Genomic DNA, 21850 nt, shown 5'->3' with positions numbered 1-21850 from the left:
TATGAGGACTTGCCTCCACCACTCCTGTAAATTTCTCAGTTGCCTGAGAAAGCTGTAACCAGCTGGGAGGAGCATTTTGTCTCTTATTTTGGAGCTAAAAGCTCTCATATGGTGTCTTCATTTTTATTCCAACAAACTCTGTTAAAGTAGCCCATTCAAGGAAAGACACCAGGTTAGCCCTTACCTAATCACCCAGTCCAAACCTTCCCAGTGTCTTTCAGCTAGACAATTTTCTCAGCGCATTTCAACTGAGCAACCTTCCCAGTGTCTTTCAACTGAGAATTCAGGTACCTCTTCTTGAACTGCCTTAAGTTCAAGGAAAACCTACTCCTCATAACAAGTTTACCAACCACTGAATAAAACTCAGAATCGTCAACCAAGACGGGAGATCCAAGACCAAGAGAGACTTACCCAGTCACTGAGGAGGTCGATAAGCCTTCTCTAAAAAGGTTTCCTTATGTCCTTTGATCCCATCTGCTGACCTCAGTCTCCAGGCAATCACCCATCTTCCTTCTCACTGTAGTTTTGCTCTCCTGTTGGCTTAAATTTGCATTTCCCCGTGACTCATGTTATCTTTTCATGTACATATTGACCATTACTTACATCTCCTTTGGTGAAGCATCTATTAAACTCTTTTCCAACGTTTTTGTCTTATGAGTTTCTTGTATATTCTTATATGTAAGTCCTTTGTCTGATTTATGTATTGTAAATATTTCCTCCCAGTCAGCAGCTTGCCATTTTCTTTTCTTAATGGTGTCTTTTAAAGAGAAGACAGTTTTAAACTTGAAAAACTTCAATATGTCCATTTTTTCTTTGATGGTTAGTGACTTTTGCATCCTAAGAAATTTTTGCCTAACGAACTTCGAAGAGATTTTCTCCTATGTTTCCCTGTAGAACTTTTACAGTTCTAGTTTTTATGTTTAAATCTGTAGGCTTTTCTGAGTTAATTCTGTATATACTGTGAGATAAGGGTTAAGGTTCTTTTTTTTTTCCCATAAGGATATCCAGTTTTTCTTGAACCATTCATAGAAAAGACTACTTTTCCCCCATCAAATTACCATGACACTTTAGTCAAAAATTAATTGAAAGTAAGGTGGGGCTCTATTTCTGGACTCTGCTCCCTTCCATTGATCCATATGTCAATCCTTAGGCCAATACTCACTAGCTTGATTATAGTTTCATATAAGCCCTGCTATCAGGAAGGATAAATTTGTTCTTCTTCAGAATTATTTTAGCTATTCAAGATTCTTTGCATGTTCATGTAAAATTTTAAATCAGCTTGTCTGATTTTAATGTCTGTCCAAAAAGCCTGCAGGAATTCTGACAAGCATTGCTTTAGAATCTATAGCTCAGTGGGGAAAAACAGATATCTTAAAAGCACTGTCCTACAATCCATGAATATGGATTTTGTCTGTTTATTTTGGTCTTTAAAAACTTTCCTTCAGTAACGTTTTGAAGTTTTCAGTGTACGGGTTTTTCACATTTAAAAATATTTTGCCCCTAAATACTTTTTTGGTGCTATTATAAATTATTTGAATTTTGTGGACAGTATAATCTGTTGACATAAAATTGATTTGTTATTTCCTGCAATCTTGTTAAATCAATTTAGTACCATTTTTGTAGTCCTTAGAGTTTTTTTGGTATGTGCTCATGCCATCTGTGAACACTTTTTACTTCATTCTTCCCAATCTTTATTGTACTGACGAGGACCTCATATACAAGTTTGAAAAAAGTTGTGAGAACATACATCCTCATCTTGGTGCACCTCTTAGGGTCAAAGTGTTCAATATTTTATCCTTATTTATGATGTGACCAGTAGGTATTTTTTAAATTCCCTTTATTAGGTTGAGGAAGTTCCCTTCCATTCCTTGTTTGCTGAGAGCTGTTAGTATGGATTTTGTAAAATGCTCTTACTCTACCTATTGAAACGACTATGTGGTTTTTCATCCTTAATTCTGTCACTATGGTAAACAATACTAATTGATTTTCAAATATTATACCAACCTTGCATTCCTCCTACTCTGTCTTCATGTAAAGTTGGTATAATATATGAAAATCAACTGTATAAAAAATTCCTGTTTATACATCGTTGGATTCAAATTGCCAACATTTTGTTAAAGACTTTCAGGACTTTTAAAAGGGTAATTGATTTAGAGCTTTCTTTACTTGAAATACCTTTGTCTGAGTTTGGTATAAGGGTAATCCTAACCTCATAAAAGGGTTCCCTCCTGCTTTCTAAAATGTAAGATTGGTATAATTTCATCCTTAAATGTCTGATAGAATTCACCAATGAAGCCATCTGGGTTTGGGATTTTCTTTGTGGAAAGGGCATTAATTCAATTTCTTAAGACAGATTAAGGGAATATTCATATTTTCTATTTCCCTTCATGTCTGTTTTGGTAATTTGTGTCTTTCAGGAAATGTACCTCTTTCATCTAAGTTGTCAAAATTACTTGTCTATAATGTCTAAACAAAAACAAAGGGGACATAGGCCAGACCTACCTTTGGGTGAGACCCAATTCCTGACTACACATCGACAATGTTATTAGGAGATACGTGATGAAGTATTTAGGGGTGAGGAGTCACGACATCTACGGAGAGAGAGGGAGGGAGGGAGCAATGCACAGGAAACATTAAACTGGTGAATACAGGGTGAAGGCTATATGGGCATTCACTGTACTATTTCTACAACTTCTGTAGATTTAAAACTTTTCCAAAAAGAAGTTAAATGATATATTCATATTCTACAACCCAGTGATTTAAAGAAATAATCAGAAAACCACACACATACTCTGTCTGCACAAGGAGTTTTATCATGGATCAGAGTTTGAAAACACCCTAAATATCCCACTCTTAAGAGGGACTGGATAAACAAACTACAGTATGATACCAAAAACTCAATAATGACAACAACAGCAAATACCACAAACTTCCCAAGAGTACCCACGTGGAAAATTCTCAATATAGACTATGGAAAAAGTTGTAACACTGAATATATGACCCCATTCTACTTGCACAGGAAAAAGACTGCAAAATAACAATGCAAAAAATGTGGTTGTCCTGGAGGGGTGGGGTTACAGATGAACTTGACTCTTCTTCACACTCTCATTCAGAATCACTTGAAGGATTCCAGATCATCTCATCACTCCAGGGGTGACAGCAAGGAGAGCTTGCATTGATTTAAGGGCCTAGCAGGCCAGGAGGCATGGGTCTGGATTGACTCCAAGAGGGAGGGAGATCCCAGTGGTGATAACTGGCCACAAGGGAGTCCAGCAGAGGGGAAACAACAGAGGACTGGAGGAGAGGGACACAGACTCTGAGACTTGGTCTCACTCCCTCCAAAATAGGCAAAGGTTGGGAGACTAAGGTGGTATCAGTGAAAAAAGTTAAGTTTCATACACATGCAAAAACAACTGCCCTTCTACTTTGTTCCACAAGTACCTTTGTAGACTTGGTACCCATTATTACAGGAAATCCACATGGAACAATGAGAACTAGAGTTTAAAGATCTGAGTGGAGGTTTGAATCCGTGCTTCCTGCACGGTCTGGGGCAAACTGTTTAGCCTTTCTGAGCCTATTTTCACTTCCGAAAACCTGGGATGATGATGATTTTAATCATCGTCCTCCCATGTCAAAAGATTGGGTGAGAAAAGTAGCAATTCAGTACTACCAAGACGCTTTGCCACAAGAAACCATGGAGTGGTCAATGTTCAGGTTGATAAGGACAGTGAATGAACTTCATCGGATGGGCAGCACAGAATACTAGGGATCTAGAAGCCTACTGGTCAGAGGCCCTTCCAGGGAGGGCTTAGGAGGGCAGGAACCATCCTTATAAAGGGAGATGAGTATGTGAGAATCCTTGGTTTTCACCACGAACATGCTGCGACTAAGAGAAGGGGACCAGATGATTCCCCTCACACACCATGAGAGAGGTGGAAACTGCACCAAGCCCTAAAACCTGGGGTGGCTCCAGGCCTCCGGATGGGGCAGCTGCATCCTCCCTGAGCACAAAGCTGACCACGTGCCCTGCACTACTGTCCTAGGTTGGAAACTGAAGAACCACCAGATTCCCTCTTGAAATGCTTGGTTGAACCAGCTGGTAACCACACGAGTAGAAAGATTATTTTGACAGGGAGTAAGAAGCCAGGGATCGGACAAGGTATCTGCCTAACCTGCCGCTGGAGACATGCGAGGAAGATGAGGAGAGAAATATTTTTTCTGCCTTCTGAATTCTCCTCCCTGAAACTCACAGGACAAATCTTTCTGGGTTTGGGGTCAGCAAGGAGTTCAGCCTCTCACACTGAGATTCCTGTTTTACAAAAGTGATCTACTCTTAAGACTGTGAAATTGACCCATTTATTTGATTAAATCACTGTTACCCAGATTCACTTAAAAAAAAAAAATCCACTGCTTTCTACATTGGGAACAATGAAAGCAAGAAACATCGTCAAATCGGGATGTTGAGAGATAGGTTGAGGATTGGCCACTGAAACTAAAAATAATACAAATGCAAACTCCAGAGGTGAAATTCAGGCAATTTATTGTAAACAGGATTACCCTAGCACTCTACCACGTACTGGCTGTGTCACATGCTCTCTCTTCCACATCAAGCAGTGAAAAAGAAGACTTTTCAAAAAGTCACGGGTAACTAACACCTTAGTGTGTTTCGCAAATCTCATTTACTAAGCGCTGAGTAAAGAGCAGTAGCCAGGTAGTCTGTTATTGCTCAGGGACTGCAGCTTGGACCCATGCAGCTGAATCCATAAGGATGCCTGAATGATCCAACAGTAGCTCTCGATCCAAAGTGGAAACCAGACAATGCTAGAGTACGCTCAAGAGCAACCACAGTTCCTGTAAGACGACATGAGATGCCGTTCAGATTTCTTCACGTGACTTTCTCATAAAAGTGACACCGTTCAATTTCACCCTCTCCCTTTTTTTTTTAAAGAGCAAAAAGTTACCCAGTAGCACATAATTTTCCACAGAAAAGATATAAGTGGATTATTTACTTTTCCAGTGGTGGATTTATGCACTCAGGACTAGTTTTTGATCCCTCTCGTATATATCTGCAGTTTGATGAAAAGCTGCATAGTCTACAAATGCATAAAACCAGAAGGAAGTGACGATGACTCACGTACCTTCTGATGGACAAGGACAGGCTTCATACAAGGAAGCTCTTGAAGGCAGGGATAAAAAGATGGTTACAGCACCACATATGTCTGACAGTAGAAATGGAGCCCCGCTTTCGAAAGCAGCCTCCACAGCTGGGATTATCATTCTTGCCCCAAATTCAGATTATTCAGAAAAACAGCAAATGTGAAAACTTAAGATGTGAAAAGACATGGCTCTACAGAAAGAAGTCCTGGCAAATCAAGTCATATGGAGGTGAAATGTCATTTGAAAATGCCATTCTTTACTTTGCCTGAGTTAGTGAACTACAGGGCCACTTACTGTTACTAGTGCCTGTATGTCTCCAATTTCTCTTTAAGTTTTAATATTTCAAAACAGCTGTTAAATCTACAGTAACAATTTCATCCAAAATTGTATCTCATGAAAGAAAATATTTTTTAAAAGTTCACTCCAGTCATCATCTGTGTGTTTGTATGTTTGAATTTATATATTCAAAAAGTAACTTTACACTTAAGGCAGTATTAGACTGGTAGCAAAACAGGATTCCAAGTCTCTATGGAGAGCATGCTATTGAAGAATCCAAGGCTTTCCTTTTTATACCTCCAAAAAGGTGTCTGTGCACGTGTTGCCTTTTATATTCATAATGGGGCAAATATTTTGGTTCGTATACTGACTGCAATTTCGTGGTAGTAAAAAGTTACAGGTGTTTAGAATAGATGATGTTGGAAACGCATGTCACACACTCAGTGGGATCTGAAGTTTACCCTGTTTGTTTCTGTTAAATAAATACAGCAACGTGTTGATGGGAAAAAGTGACGCTGATGGAACACTGCAAACCAACTATGAACAAGAATGTCAATATAATTCAATCAGAAAAAAACAAATCACAGTAATCCTGAGAAATTCAGTTTGGGACAAAATTGATGTAAGGTAAGTCTGTATTTCTAGCACTGTAAATAAGTAGGGTGTTCTAGAATTTTCCAGCATTTTACTAGTTTGAATAAAAAACATGTTCAAATTCTATAAAAAGATTAAAACCATGCCTTATATAATCAGCAATTTCACTAGTAAAAGAAAATGACATTGCTTTGTTCATTATCTGCCAAATGTAATGTTCTCCATTATTTACATGAAACCATTAAGTAGAAAGCGAAGTTGAGGATCCATTTTTAAAAAGGTTATTATCTTTCTACATGTTTTGAAGTCTTTTCTGTCAACCTAGGAGGCTTTTAGAAAAAAGCTAACATATTTTTCTTCTGACAAGTGACTATTTTACAGAATAAGGAAGTTTCTATAGGAATATCATCCAACATTTTAAGTACTGTTATATAAGGGACATTTCTCTTAGTAATGAAAAGAAAACTTTTAAAATATTAAGAGGCATGTATTTTAAAAATATTCTACATCTATAAGATTTTGTAATTTAATTACTTTGGATTTTTAATATTTCTACATAATGACATTTGACAACTTTTTTTTTTTTTTCTGTTTTTCTAATAGTGAACCAGAAAATATTAAAGTGGCCAAGATTGCTTTCCTAGCCCTTGGAAGACTCAGGAATGCATCCACTTGCACTTTCCCGCCCATGAGGAATCTTCAGAGTTTTGCAGCCATGAAGTTAATATGTGGTTTCACAAGGGGAAACAGTGGCAAACCACGCTTGAACTCAGTCATGTTCTGAATCACTTCAGGCTGCAAAGAAAAAAAGTTTTCTCTTAGTGTATTTAGCCTAAAAAGCAGACCGAACAGGACATAAACTTTATTTTTACATAAACACACTAGTTTCTACACTATATATTACATATTATATCTACTGACCTCTCTTCCTGGATCAGTAAGGTCAGAGGGTCTATGCAAACTTATGGTGAATGTCCCCAGTGGGACTCTGGGCCAGAGGGGAGAATCTTGGCTCTCCTCTGGGCACTCGAGGGCAGGCCCACTGAGGGCTCAGGACCGCCGCTTTGGCAGAGTGGTAGAGGCCAGTGTGCCCATCCGGCAAGAGCCTAATTACACTGCCAGCTTCCTCTTCTTGCAAGTAAATGCCAACCTTTCCAGATGATTAAAATGCACAAGCACCATGGAAAAGGCTGGGATAAATGTGGCTGGAGATGACTCATTGCAGAGTAACACAACTGTTCAAGCTAGAGGACAAGGCGGATAAGGGCAAAGGCTGAGTCTCTGCAGCTGAAAAAGGAAAGAATGGCAACCTGGTCTCTAAGGGAGACCTAAAGTAGATGCCCGAATACCTCGTAAACTGAAATCTCCAGGTCTTATGTGTCCTGGTGAACAAGCTCCTTCTAAGTAGGAAGTCCTCTAACAGGGCAAGCTAACATGATATTTATATTTCTTACTTGTGGCAAGGCTGGTGCTTGTGACAAATTTATATCATTTTGACATGGGAACTCTCCAACCACAGGACCTATAAAAAACAAAAGGTTTAATGCTTTGCACTTATTGATACTTGAACACAAGAGCAAACAAACAAACAAACACAAACCAGACTCAGCTCACTAAAATTCTGCACCAGGTCCCGTTCATGTACCTTTCAGATCCTTTTAGGGTGTGTGCTCCCAAGGCCTTGTTCGCTTGTCCTGCCTCCTATCCAGAGTGTCCCTAATGATGGTTCATGATGTTACTGTGCTTAAATAGCCTTGGCCACAGCTGCTTTAGTGCCCAGCTCTGACCTCACTGGACCCTGAGGCTCTGGCCACCCGGAAGGACCCAGTAAAACCACCTGGAAGGCCGGGGGAGTAAATGGTCATGGGGCAAACCGTCACAGACAGGAGATGGGAAGGACAGATAAACTGCTCACCCTTCCCCCGCCACATGCAGTTGTCCCATGCAGCTTCTTTGGAGATGCCCTACCAGCACCTGGCCTTGTTTTCTTATGGAGCTGTGGCCAGCTCGGCACTGTGTCCTCTGCTGTTGGCTCTCTCCTTCACTGCCTCATTTCTTTTTTCCCCTTATTTTTGCTTTGACAGAGCAGACCCTGTCTCCAGTTAGTTCCCCTTCTGTGCCCCTTTACTTCCTGGTGGTCTAGAAGGGCTGTGACTATGGCATGGTACAGCTATCGCGTGCCTAAAAACACACTTTTGAAAAAGCCAATACTCAATACTTACAAGAATCCATTTCTCTGGCAAGAACATGGACGGATACCTTATGTCTTCTCGGGGCATCTACCGCCAACATTTCCTGGTTGGAAAGAATAGCAAGGTCACCCTTTTGCCCCACTAAGGAACTTAAAATGAGGTGCTCTCTTACGACCATGAAGAATCAGCTCTCACGCAGTCAGAAACAGTAAAGACGCCTCCCTTTCTTTCCCCTTACCTATAGTATTTCATTTGAACTCCACAAAAATTAGGAGGTAGGCAAGAATTATTCTTAACCCCATCTTACAATGAGAAAAGTGAGTCCAAGGAGATTAAGTGCTCAAGCCCCTACAGCTAGTAGGTACCTGGGCTGGGATTAAAACCCTAGCCTAGTTCTCATTGGGGTTTGATGCAGGGCTGCACCTACTGGTCTGCAGTGTCTGCAGAGACAATGGCCTGAGCTTAGTTAAGGGATGACCACGATGCTTGCCCCCTAAGAAAAGAAGAAAACTAACATCTCTTGAGTATCATCTTGTATCAGCCTCTCTCCTATGTTAGCTCACTTGATTCTCTGTAAGCTAAACATCATGATGATTCTTGTTTTAGAGACTCTGACTCTAGAACAAAAAGTCACACAGGTGGAGTCACACAGCTTGGAAGGGATGGTGCCAGAAGTGAGGTTTGCTTGTTCTCTCCATTCCACCACGTTGCTTTGAGGGACTCCCCTTAGTTACTACCAAGAAAGCCAGGAGTGGTATGTTGGCAGAAGGATCCTGTGGCGAAGTGTCTCCTCACCTTTCCCTTGATGCTGGACCTGTATTTGTCTTTTGCAAAGGGAAAACACAAGTTGTGATGAAGCTTCCCCTGATGCCTCAGCCAGCAGCAATGTTTTGTAACCTCAGAGGAAGAGATCATCAGCAAAGCCATACTGACTCACGGTTATTTACGGAACAGTTATTGCAAGCCTGGCCCTGTGCAGCTGCAATGGAAGCCCTGCTGAGGTTGCACAGCAAGCTTGCCCACGGCTCTGCCAGCTGGCAGAACAGCCTCTTTCAGGAGCTCAGCCCAGGTCAGCCTCCAGTAACATGCAGTGCCTCATCTGAGAGCATCTTACTGGAGTAAAACGTTTGCTTCCAAAGATCTATTTTTGATCCCTTATCACCCAAACCTTCATCGCCCTCTTAACCTGTATCGGTTACAGCAGAATATCCTGTTCAATTTCCTGACCAACTTTGGATAATCCCCATTTTTCTAAAAACCAACCAATTGCAGAAATTTCTTAGAATTTCTCTATTCTAAGGAACACGAGAGTCCTAAGAGATACTTATAGGTATTCTGTGCAAAAAAAAGTGTCCATAGTGATAGCAGCTTAGGAAATATTTTGTTAATCAAAACTAAACAAATGCTGGGCTAAAGAAATTTTAACTATGGGGTTCTTAGAACTTTTAAAAAGCTAACATGCTCTGTGATTCACCAAGAATGAGAATAAAGAGTAGTCATTCCCAAACGTACATGGTCACGAAACCCTTTTTTCTAGGTACCCCCTATTAGTATCTCGTACCATGGAACATAGCTAGGGAAAGCCTGTTCTAGATTTAGCGTAAGCTTGGTAATAAACACTGTCATTTTTTTAAGACAAGAAAGTCAGTCTTATAACTGCTCTTTTCACAAATTCAATGATCAGGTACCACCTGTAACTTCAAATAAATAACAGAATTTGTGGAAGGAAAGAGAAATCTTCATTTCTTCTGGAAACATCACAGTAAGTCATATTAAGTCATCATTCTTTTTGAACACACATAACTAATAATGTCTTAAAATAAATGTCTTAGGAACCAAAGAGAGCTGAACATGAGCACCCTCTTTTGTAGGCAGTTGAGAACAAGTAACTAACCTCACAAAGTGTAACAGTCTTAAGTAGTAAATCAATACAACTAAAACCCACTTTATAACACCAAGGAGGAAAACATATTCCGATCTAAAACATTCTGATTAAAATATTTAAAAATCCTAAGATTGAGTATTACTAATAAAGAGATAACGATAGAGACTGTTTAATAAATGCTACTAAGTGCCAATCACTTTACATACCTCATTTCAATGAATACCCCATAATCTCTATTTTGTAAATAAGGAAGCTTAAGTAATTTGGCCAAGGTCACAGAGCTAGCTAGCTGGTGATAGGGCTGAGCCCAGAGTCTGTGCTCAGAGGCCATATGTGCTCCTGCTGCTGCCCCACAGATCACTGAGTGAGGCCAGCAGCTCTGAGCAGGGCTCTGGATGGCTGAACAGCCTGGCTGCGGACACGTGTCCTGGAGCCCTGCTCTCACACCCAACTCTGCCCCTCACGGTCCTACTGCAGCTCTCTCTCCACAGACACAAAGACTACCTGGGGTTATATTTCAGAACAGAATCTTATTTTATATATTGTTTTATTTTAAAAATATGTATGTGTTGGGAGTTCCCTGGTGGTCCAGTGGTTAGGACTCTGTGCTTCCACTGCAGGGATTATGGGTTCGATCCCTGGTCGGAGAGTTAAGATCCCACATGCTGCATGGTGTGGCCAAAAAATAAAAGAAAAAAAAAATTAAATTAAAAAAAAAAAGTATGCGTTTTTTGTTACATACATACACACACATTTTTTTTAATAGATTTTATTTTTTCAAGCAGTTTGGGTTCACAGCAAAATTGAGTGGAAGGTGCACAGGTTTTCTATATGCCCACTGCCCCTTCACAGGCCGAGCCTCCCCCTTGTCAAAATATATATATTTTTAAAAGACTATCACTGGGACTTCCCTGGTGGTGCAGTGGTTGGGAGTCCGCCTGCCAGTGCAGGGGACACAGGTTCGAGCCCTGATCTGGGAGGATCCCACATGCCGCGGAGTGGCTAGGCCTGTGAGCCGCAGCTGCTGAGCCTGCGCTCTAGAGCCCTCGCGCTACAACTACTTAAGCCCGCAACAGGGGAAGCAGCCACCACCATGAGAGGCCCGTGCACCGCGGCAAGGAGTAGCCCCCGCTTGCCGCAGCTGGGGAGGGCCCTCATGCAGCAGCGAAGACCCAACACAGCCAAAATTTAAAACTAAATAAATAATATTAAAAAAAAAAAAGACTATCACTGCAAAAAAGCACAATTCTTCTACACAATGCAAGGGAGCCATGAGGTAAAGAAAATGGTAAATTGCCCAGCCAGCCATGTCCATAGCCAAAATGGTTCAAATCCCATTGCTGAGAAAGGAACATTCAAAATACTGTCTTTTACTGTCAAATTTTGAACCTAAAATTGCTACTGTCTCTCTTTTCTTATTGCTAAGGTGTTACTGGCTATATGAATACTTGTTTGCACATACAGAGACCAGAAACCTTGTCGTCCTGCAGAGGATCTGGGGGGAAAGTAACTGGTAGACAGTGCTAAGTCACCCTTTTCTTCTATGAAACTATCAGCACCTCCACCTCAGGGCTATTTCCTTTTCCTCACTCTCCCACACAAGCACCAATAGTGGTGAATTAGATCTGATTAGCCTTCACTGTACAATTAATTTCACAAAATCATTCCAATGAGAACTGCAAGCACCACTCCTGTTATGGCAGTTACAACAGATCCCTGAGAAATGACCTTGAAAAGCAGATGACATCCCTCCCAGAGATGTTAGCATGAGGCAGGACCTGAGCTCCCAACGAAAAACCTGGTGTCTGATAAATCAGATATGAACCAGGAGAAGTGGCTAAGGATACTAGATAGGGTATAATTCTAAGGTACTATGGTAATTATGGAGTAGAATTTTGTTCCTTATCCTAAAAAACAGACATAAAAGTATTTTACACAAATTAGAGGTCCCAATACATTACAAAGAATATATATAGCGCTTTAGGTGCAACTCTATTGCAGCATAAATTTTTAATTTCTGCACTTAGCATGGTTACTACACATTATATGCCCACTTAAAATTTTTGCTACCCTTCTATGAATTCTGTTACAGGTGGGGAAAATTTGGATGGTGTAAACCTCTTCAAGCTGTACTGGGAAAACTTTAATGGTGGTGCCTCTCTTTTCTCTTGATGAACTGAACTTTCTCAGTGAGCTCAGGCGTTTAAAGCTCACAAATCTGGGACCTCCCTGGTGGCGCAGTGGTTAAGAATCCGCCTGCCAATGCCGGGGACACAGGTTCTAGCCCTGGCCTGGGAAGATACCACAGGCCGCAGAGCAGCTAAGTCCGTGCGCCACAACTACTGAGCCTGCACCCTAGAACCCACGAGCCACAACTACTGAGCCCGCGTGCCACAACTACTGGAGTCCGCGCTCTGCAACAAGAGAAGCCACTGCAATGTGAAGCCCACGCACTGCAGCGAACAGTAGCCCCCCGCTCACCACAACTAGAGAAAGCCTGCGTGCAGCAATGAAGACCCAACACAGCCAAAAATAAATAAATAAATATAATAATTAGTATAAAAAGTCATTCTACTTTAAAAAAAAACTCACAAATCTCTAGTTTGGGATTAGCAGATATAAGCTACTATATATAAAATAAGACAAACAATAAGATCCTACTGTATAGCACAGGGAACTATATCCAATATCTTATAATAACCTATAATAGAAAAGAATATGAAAAAGAATATATATATAAAATGGAATCACTTTGCTGTACACCTGAAACTAATACGACATTGTAAATCAACTATACTTCAATAAACACAATTAAAAAAAAACAACTCAGAAGATCTCTGAACACAGTTCAAAGGTGAGTAATCATTTCTTTTATTTATTTATTTATTTATCTTTTGCCGTATGCGGGCCTCTCACTGTTGTGGCCTCTCCCGTTGCAGAGCACAGGCTCCGGACGCGCAGGCTCAGTGGCCATGGCTCACGGGCCCAGCTGCTCCGCGGCATGTGGGATCTTCCCGGACTGGGGCACGAACCCGTGTCCCCTGCATCGGCAGGCGGACTCTCAACCACTGCGCCACCAGGGAAGCCCAGTAATCATTTATTTTTAAAAGGAGCCATAGTGGCAGCTAAATTAGTGAAGATGATTTACAGTTGCCAGAGACTGGAAAATAATCGGATTCCCAAGTTCTATTTGTTTTCTTTGCTCTTTCTTCCCACCAAAAGCTCAGCGATGTTCTTTGCGGGCTGGGGCGAGGAACAGAGAGAAGAAACAGAAGGGTAACCTAAACAGGTGGCTCTGGAAGCCAGGAAGGGCCATCACGGTCCTCGGTCCAGAGGGAGAGAAAAACAGTACTGAGTTCAATAGGGACTATTTCTTTTTCCTAACAGTAATATGTGTCAGAAATACTTAGGTCCACGGCTTCCCTGGTGGCGCAGTGGTTGACAGTCCGCCTGCCGATGCAGGGGACACGGGTTCGTGCCCCAGTCCAGGAGGATCCCACATGCCGCAGAGCGGCGAGGCCCGTGAGCCATGGCCGCTGAGCCTGCGCGTCCGGAGCCTGTGCTCCACGACGGGAGAGGCCACAACAGTGAGAGGCCCGCGTACCCCACATACACACACACAAAATACTTAGGTCCATAAAAATGTCTTCATAAATCCTGCCTGAATGGGTTCAAAGCAGCAACACACAACACAGTGCATACAATATTTTCTTATCAGTCAAAATCTAAACATGTAAATTGAACTTACCTTATAGAATTTGATAATATCTTCCTTGGTAAGTGTTTTTAAATAGGCAACTTCTGTATTATCTAAAAAAGTAATCAAACAAGAATTTACAATATTTTCATTTTAAGTATCCCAGAACACTACACTAAATGACAATATACTTCACTCCAACACTCTTAAGAATCCATCTTTTTGAGTGATCATCTGCTCCTGCAAGTAGTAAGGGAATAAATTTCAAGTAAAAAGTAAGAGGATATCCTGTCTCTCTAGTTATGAGCTGTTGGGTCTTGGGCTAGTCACTTCAAGTTTTCTGAGCCTCAGTTTCCTCATCTAGAAATTGTCGATAACAACTACTTAACTGACAATAACACAATACCAGGGCACAGGGCAAATGCTCAATAAGTGGGAGGTATTGGGTTGGCCAAGAAGTTCACACAGGTTTTTCCGAAACATCTTATGGAAAAACCTGAACGAACTTCTTGGCCAACCCAGTACTATTAACAGTGAATCCAACTGCTAGAAAAATTACAGGTAAGGAAACACAGGCCCAAAAAATGTTACTTGGCTGAGATCTTTGGCTTGTTGGTGTCACAGTGAGAACACAACCCAACTCTTTCTGACTTCTAGTGTAGCTGAGTGCACTCCATTGTTAATCTGTTCTAAGAAAGGCACAAGGAAGCTGATAAGCAGGACACTTTGGGGAGCACAGTCTCCCAAATCTAAAAGCACTGACAAATTTTGGGAGATCCCTAAAGGGAAACATTTGAACCCCTGCGCCTCCAGGGCAGCACCTGTCTCAAGAGAGTTCAATTTGCACATTTTCCATTTAGAGTTATGAGAAATACCTACATATCTGTGCTCAGAGCCTCAGGGGCGTACTGAATGAACACAAAAAGTGAAATCAGATTTATTATTAGTGCATTATTATGAGATACAGATAGATCCAGCTCTAGTTCAGAGAAGGGAAAAAAAAGCTAAAGTTTCTACTAGGAAATTGTTGTTACATTAAATAAAGATTCTTTAGAAGTGGTATGCCTCCACCCCCATCCCAAATCATACTGGAACATCACCTACAAAACAAATACCATTTTGTAGAATGGCATCAATGTCCTCAAATGTTTTACTTACATGCCATGAATGTTGGGGCCCTAATTTTGTCTTACCTCTGTCAAAATTGTATTGCTGGGAGATGATTTCCCCCCAGTATTTAGCACACTCTGCAGACAGTTTCTTTGGTTTGTCTAGTCGACGAATCGCTAATGCTTGGATGTGTTTTTGGAAGGCCTCTTCTGTCATGTCCTCTATGGACTTTTCCATGGTAATTAAGAAAGCTTCCACTCTGCTTTCTAGGTAGTGAGGTGGCTTTTCCGACTGGATGATGAACCGTAAGCCCTGTATGCCATTGGCTCGGCGTGGCCCACTGAAGACAATATAGCCTGAAACGCAAACACCAGCCAGTCAGGACCTTGGCATTTGAGACATGGGTCACTCTTAATCTTTCAAAAATTATCCTGTCAGAGCAAATAAAATCTACTTTAGGGCTTTATATTATTCACCTCTGAAGAAACGAGCAATTAAAATATCTTCAGTTCCTAAGGACAGGGCAGAAGAGCTCTCTGAAGAATAGTTAGAAATTTGGAGATAAAACCCTTGTTTATCTTTCAAACTCAATATTCCCAGGCTCCTCCCTGTCTGCTAGTTAATCCCCTTCAATCCATGTTAAAGTTATTCTTGGGCTTTCCCTGGTGGCACAGTGGTTGAGAGTCCGCCTGCCGATGCAGGGGACACGGGATCGTGCCCCGGTCCAGGAAGATCCCACATGCCGCGGAGCGGCTGGGCCTGTGAGCCATGGCCGCTGAGCCTGCGCGTCCGGAGCCTGTGCTCCACAGCGGGAGGGGCCGCAACAGTGAGAGGCCCGCGTACCGCAAAAAAAAAAAAAAAAAAAGTTATTCTCATCCCTATGAAATGCTGGACTCATTTTCATCCCTTAACCATTGTCCTAGCTCGGCTTCCTTTCATGTCCAAGTTCCTTATGTGAACTTGCCTCCACTATTGCATTTCTTGCTAGATAACCCATTCCTGGACCAACTCCATTCAGACTGCAAATCTTTAGACCAAGTAACTGAAGGTCATACTTCCATTGTCACCTTGTGAGCTCATACACTACCTACCGTCTACATCTTTCCTAAACAGCATTCGTGGCTTGCCTTCTCCAGCTGCTCTGCCCCAAACCACACCTCCCTTCCTTCAGCATAGCCTTTAGAGTTTGAACACTCTTAGTAGCATTTGCCACACTGTACTACAATTATTCCTTACAGGTCTGCATCCCTGACTAGATTGTGAGCTCCATGAAGGAAAAGACCATCCATAACTTATCCACTTTTGCTGTCCAGCATCTACCATTGTGGCTATTTAAAAAAAGATTGTTACTTGGGGACACTCACCCAAATCCTTTTTCATTGGTTATTCAACGTACTGGGGCTTGTTTCTTTCCTTAATTGATCACACCTGCCAAGATCTCCAAGGCTTTTAACAGTGCCTAGAACTCTGCCAAAACATTTCCTCAGCAGACACTTACTGAGTACCTTCTATGTGCCCCAGGCTTGGGAAACAAAGGTGAATAAAAGAAAATACCTGCCCTCTCAATGAACCCAAAATTCAGTAAATCTAAGCTTCTGTGGATGGCTTGCTTCCCACCTTGTCACCCATAACAGACTTCCCTTAGCATCCCACCCAAAATGACCTTTTTATAGACTTGTATGTAATGTAAACACAGTTCATCTCCTTAAGAACTGCTGTAATGTCCATAAGATGTTAACTGCTTATCTTCTAGAAGTGGATTCCCCACAAACAGGCTTTCACAGTCTTTCTGAGTACAGCACGCCTGAAGCATCATGCTAGGGGACTGTACATGTGGAGAATGCTCTCGAGGACAATGGCTGTTCCTCAAGGACTGAGGTATCCTGCCATCCCCTGCTCCCCCCTCACCCAGCTGTTCCTTGGTGCGCAGGGTGTTGAAGCATGGCTCGGAGATGATCTGACAGAAGAGCTCCAGAAACATGTTCTCCGAGGTGCTCTGCATGTCTGTTTGGTAGTATATCTCGATGCCACAGTTATTGTGAACTTCATTCCTCTGCTGATAGACAAACCATCCTCCTAGGAAGTTTCAAGAAGACAGCAACACGTTCAAAAATTTATTTAGGGTTTAATAAAGTTACTGTTTTGTTTGGCTGTTATGAAGTTGCTCAGTTCGGCTGGTGTCTTTTGGCAGTTCCAAACTATTACAATTAATTCATTAAGAATGTGAAACTCAACTTACCCAAGGGAATGCTAATACAGTGATCTGTACTTGGTAGGCCCTCTATAAATACTCACTGACTTTAAAGGGCAAAACACTTATAAAAAACCCATTTTATGACTAAGTATTGATGCTAAATGAGATCCATTGTTAATGAAATCTACAATGTAGTGTACGTACTAGATTAGAACTAGCTAATAGCTATAAGAACTTCAACAGAAATACGACCTATGTTTTAATAACCATACAAAACAATTTTTAAATGACTAGTTGTGCCAGTATCTACTTAGCATTCTATTTCTAATATTGTTTACCAACACCCACACTGAAGGTCAATTCACAAATTTACACAAATGTGCACAGTGCTTAGAGATGACTTAGCCTAACACCTTACTTTAGAGATGAGGAAACTAAGACCCTGAGAAGCGAGGTGACTTGTCCAAGGACACAAAGTTGGATGGTGGAGAGCTAAGACAAAAACGCAGATATGCTGATCAAGTATTCATCAAAGTTATAAACAGATGGCCATGCTTTATGATCTGACAACTATTCCATGAGCAGTAAATGTGACTAAGCAAATACACCGTGCTGAGTCACCGCCTGATGACCATGTGCTATGGTTTTTGAATGGCAGTTTGTTCGTTCATTCAATCATCTGTTCTTTCAGCTGTACCGAGCGGCTTGTGGGATATTAGCTTCCCAACCAGGAATCGAACCAGGGCCCTAGGCAGTGAAAGTGCAGAGTTCTAACCACTGGACCACCAGGGAATTCCCTTGAATGGCAGTTCCTGATTCTCCCTCTCTGCCATGCTGCGGTGACTGAGGAACAAACTAAGTGAAGTTTGAAAGTAACCATTATCAGGTCTGTAATGACTGGCCATGCAGAATAGCAGTGCTGTGCTCAAAGTGTCTCTGAGCATTCAACAGAGAGATCCTGAGGTAATGCTTTAGTAGCTACTCAAGTGAGCCAGACACAGACTCCAGCCTTAAGAAAGGTATAGCCTAACGGGGGAGATGGAGATGCACTTCAATCCCAATACAAGAGAAGAAGTGCTGAGTAGGTTAAACAAGGAAAGGTTCAGAAAACCTGTGCTGGGGGTTCAGAAGAGGAAGTGATTACTTTTAGAAAAAGTTCAAAGAAAAAAATCAATGCTTCTCATCCCTGGTCTAACATACTTCCCACCATACAGTTCTGAACAATATTGAAAATAATGCTTAATGAGTTCTATATCAAAGGAAACCACTGTTAATGTAAAAGTAACCCAACATTGCAAACTCCAATATATTATTATCAATTCTTTATATTAATTCCTTACCAAATATGCATGCAACGAATACATGGTGTTATCTGCACCTGTGAGTCTTCTGCCAAAGACTCCTATGCACTCCTAATTCTAATTTACATTTTTTATAAATAAATTTTATTTCATGCTTCACAGTCAACATTTCTTTAGTTTTGTGATTTTTCCCTAACTCCTCTATACTCAATTACCAGTCAATTCCAGTATCATTCTCTTCAAAATAATTGCCTACCTCCAATTTTACCTCTTTGGCACTCCTACAGATAATTTTCCCACAGAATTATCTACCTCTAGCTATAAATAGTAGAGGACCCCAGTAGATCTTTACCATAAAACTATATATTATCATCCAAGTGACTTCAACTCATCTGTAATCACACACAATATTATGTCAAAGTAGTCCATTACCAAAGATATAGCATTTCCACTTACTGTCAGGGAGCTGAACTTCTCTATACCGAACCAGCTGACTTGGAAGGAGAGGTTTTGTATGAGCATGTTCAATAAGGGTGTCTTCAACCATCTGCATAATTCCTAATGCAGCCTGTGGAAGAAGATAGGTCATAGCACATTACAAATCACAAAGGTATCTTGATTAGATAGTAGCCCATGCAATATGAAACAACATGCTTGTGAAACTAACCTAGTTTATCATAAAAGTGGATTTTTAAATCTTAAATACATTTGATCCTGTTCAAATGGATAAAAACTGAACTCATCAATTTGCAATAGAGTCAGTATGGTAGCAGTGAAGAGAAACAGAGACCCAGACAATCATGAGCACTGATCTCGATTCTGGGGAAAAGGCACTGCCAAAGTTGGGGAGGTATTGATGATGGAAAGGTGGTCCCACGTCAATGACCCACACCAGACAACTGGGGCTATAGCAAAGCAAAGGAGGTAAGCATGAGGCTTTATTCTGAATAAAACTGACCTGGGGAAGAATACTGTCTCAGCCACTTATTAGCACCTGACCTTGGCATATTGTTTTGGAGGCAATATAACAGAGTGGTAGAGAGTGTGGGCTTTTAAGACAGACTACCAAGGGAATCTGGAATGCTTTCCACGTGCTAAACACTTAGAATATACTATTTAATTTAATCCTTATAAGTAATTTTACCGATAAGGAAATTGAGCATAGAGAGATTAAGACGTTTTCAGAAGATTACATAACTTGTAAGCAGAGGAGTCAAGGTTTGAATCCAGGCTGATTCTACACCATGTGCTCTTATCCACTACACAGTCCTGCTGTCCTACAGAGTAGGGATAATTATTCCCATTTCCTTCAATGATTGCAAGAGGCAGGCAAAAACAGAGGAGACAGCTGTGAAAGTAGGTCCACAGTTAACCATGATCATTCTGCTCCCCCTATACCCTCCCCTACCCTCCTGCACAGGGCAGGGAAGCCTGAGTCAACACTAATGTGCTTATACAGCCACACTGTGGTGGTTAGTTCGTAATCTTAGACCAACTAGGGTAAAATTTTCTCTTGCAATGATGCACAAAAGATTATTGCTAAAACCTCAATCCCGCACCTGCTTTGTTATGTTTCCATGGAGAAGGGCTTCAATGTGCAGCCGCGACAGGAGCTGAGGTATGAAGGCCTTAAGGCGAGGAAGGGTAACATCTGTAAACAAGAGTAAGAAATAGTAAGCTCTACCTATAAGGTTTTTTAAAAAAAAACTCTGAGGTAATTTGAGATTTACAGAAGAGTTGCAAAAATATTACAGGGAGTTCCCATATACCCTTCATCCAGTTTTCTCTTACGTTAACATCTTCAACAACCATAGGATGATGATCAAAACTAAGAAGTTAACACTGGGACAATACTATTAACTAAAATACAGACTTTATTTGGATTTCAGGTTTTCCACTAATATCCCTTTTCTGTTCCAGGATCGAATCCACAATCCAACCTTGCATTTAGTTGTCATGTGTCCTTAGTTTCTTCCAATCTGTAACAGTTCCTTGGTCTTTCCTTGCCTTTCATGACCTTAAGATTTTTTTTTTTTTTCCAGTACGTGGACCTCTCACTGTTCTGGCCTCTCCCGTTGCGGAGCACAGGCTCCGGACGTGCAGGCTCAGCGGCCATGGCTCACGGGCCCAGCCGCTCCGCGGCATGTGGGATCCTCCCGGACTGGGGCACGAATCCGCGTCCCCTGCATCGGCAGGCGGACTCTCAACCACTGCGCCACCAGGGAAGCTCTGACCTTAAGAGTTTTAAGCAGTACTGCTCAGTTATTTTATAGAATGCCCTTTATTGGGGCTTGTCTAGTGTTTTCTCGTGCTTAAATTGAGCTTCTGTATCCTTAGAAAGAATACCCCCGAGGTAATATGTCTTTCTCAGGGCATCACGTCGGGGGCACATGATGCTGTTACGCTGTAATACTGGTGATGTAAACACTGACCACGTGGCTATAGTGCTGTCTGCCAGGGGACTGTTTTAATCTTTTGGTTATAATTAAGTAACTCATGTATGCTCTACAAGCAATTAGGAAAAGCCACCCCACCAATGCCTTCTTTTCCCATTATAATTTTTAAATATTTACTTTGGAGGAAATACTTTGAGACCACACAAATATTTTGTCCTTACTTAACTTTTATCCACTAATTTAGCATTCAATGGTGGATATTGCCTGTATCAATTATTATTATTATGGAATCCTAATAGTGAATTTTCTGTTCTTCTCATTACTTTTACATGTACTGATTTAATTCTTCAGTAAAGAAGAGTTGTCCCTTCTCCATTAGGACACCATACTAATAAATGCTACAATGGATGCTAAAATTAGTGAATAAAATTTAAAGAGAGACATAGGAAGGGAATTAACAAGTGCTTACTATGCATCAGGCATTTTATAGATGTTATCTTATAAACTATAAATTATGCGTTATTGTCCCCATTTTAAAGGTGAGAAAACTGAAGTTAAGAAAATTTAAGTTTCTTGTCCAAAGTCATCAAGCTAGTAAGTGGCAGAGCTGCATTTGAATCTAATTCCAAAATGCATACCCATCCCACTCCACTGCACTGCCCTAGAAGTCCCCTTCACTAGACCCCTCAGCTCTCTCTGCAAACTTCTATAACAATACTCAGTCTCTTTGCCTCTACAAAAAACAATCTGTTTTACATTTACGCTTTGCCACTAGACTGGAGCTCCTTGATCCAAGAAACCCCACCTAATTGATCATTTTTTAATCTCAAGCACCTGCAGTCTGGCGCCTGGTGCATAGCAGGCAGGCAGTAAATGCGGTTGGACCACACTGAATTCTGAGGTTCTTGCTACCCTGGCACCTGGAGAGCTGACAGACGTAGAGTCACGGGGGAGCCAGCCTCTCATATTGAGTTGTCTCCAGATTAAGCCATGTTGGCATTACCGGATTATTGATGAATATATATATCAAAACAGAATGATTATTAGA

At 41.2% G+C, this 21850-nt stretch overlaps 1 protein-coding gene across 4 annotated transcripts in view; it reads right to left on the bottom strand.

Moving 5' to 3' along the window:
• Window positions 1-3749: 3749 nt before the first annotated feature.
• IDE (insulin degrading enzyme) overlaps window positions 3750-21850 on the bottom strand; it is a 111523-nt gene continuing 93422 nt past the window's right edge. For 2 of the 4 annotated variants that reach the window (XM_060034472.1, XM_060034471.1), the window contains 8 exons: window positions 19966-20057; window positions 18863-18974; window positions 16820-16987; window positions 14995-15267; window positions 13853-13914; window positions 8250-8322; window positions 7482-7549; window positions 3750-6822 (listed from right to left, as the gene is read on the bottom strand). In XM_060034472.1, coding sequence (XP_059890455.1) covers window positions 6727-6822; window positions 7482-7549; window positions 8250-8322; window positions 13853-13914; window positions 14995-15267; window positions 16820-16987; window positions 18863-18974; window positions 19966-20057 — 944 coding nt within the window. In that variant the 3' untranslated portion in view covers window positions 3750-6726. The remainder of the gene's footprint in view (window positions 6823-7481; window positions 7550-8249; window positions 8323-13852; window positions 13915-14994; window positions 15268-16819; window positions 16988-18862; window positions 18975-19965; window positions 20058-21850) is intronic. The other 2 variants (XM_060034470.1, XM_069541528.1) reach the window with 1 other exon arrangement.

Source organism: Delphinus delphis, chromosome 16 (genome assembly GCF_949987515.2).
Source record: "Delphinus delphis chromosome 16, mDelDel1.2, whole genome shotgun sequence".
In the NCBI taxonomy this organism is placed as follows: domain Eukaryota; kingdom Metazoa; phylum Chordata; class Mammalia; order Artiodactyla; family Delphinidae; genus Delphinus; species Delphinus delphis.
The sequence above is the reverse complement of the archived record's forward strand: the minus strand, read 5'-3'. Positions and strand labels throughout refer to the sequence as shown.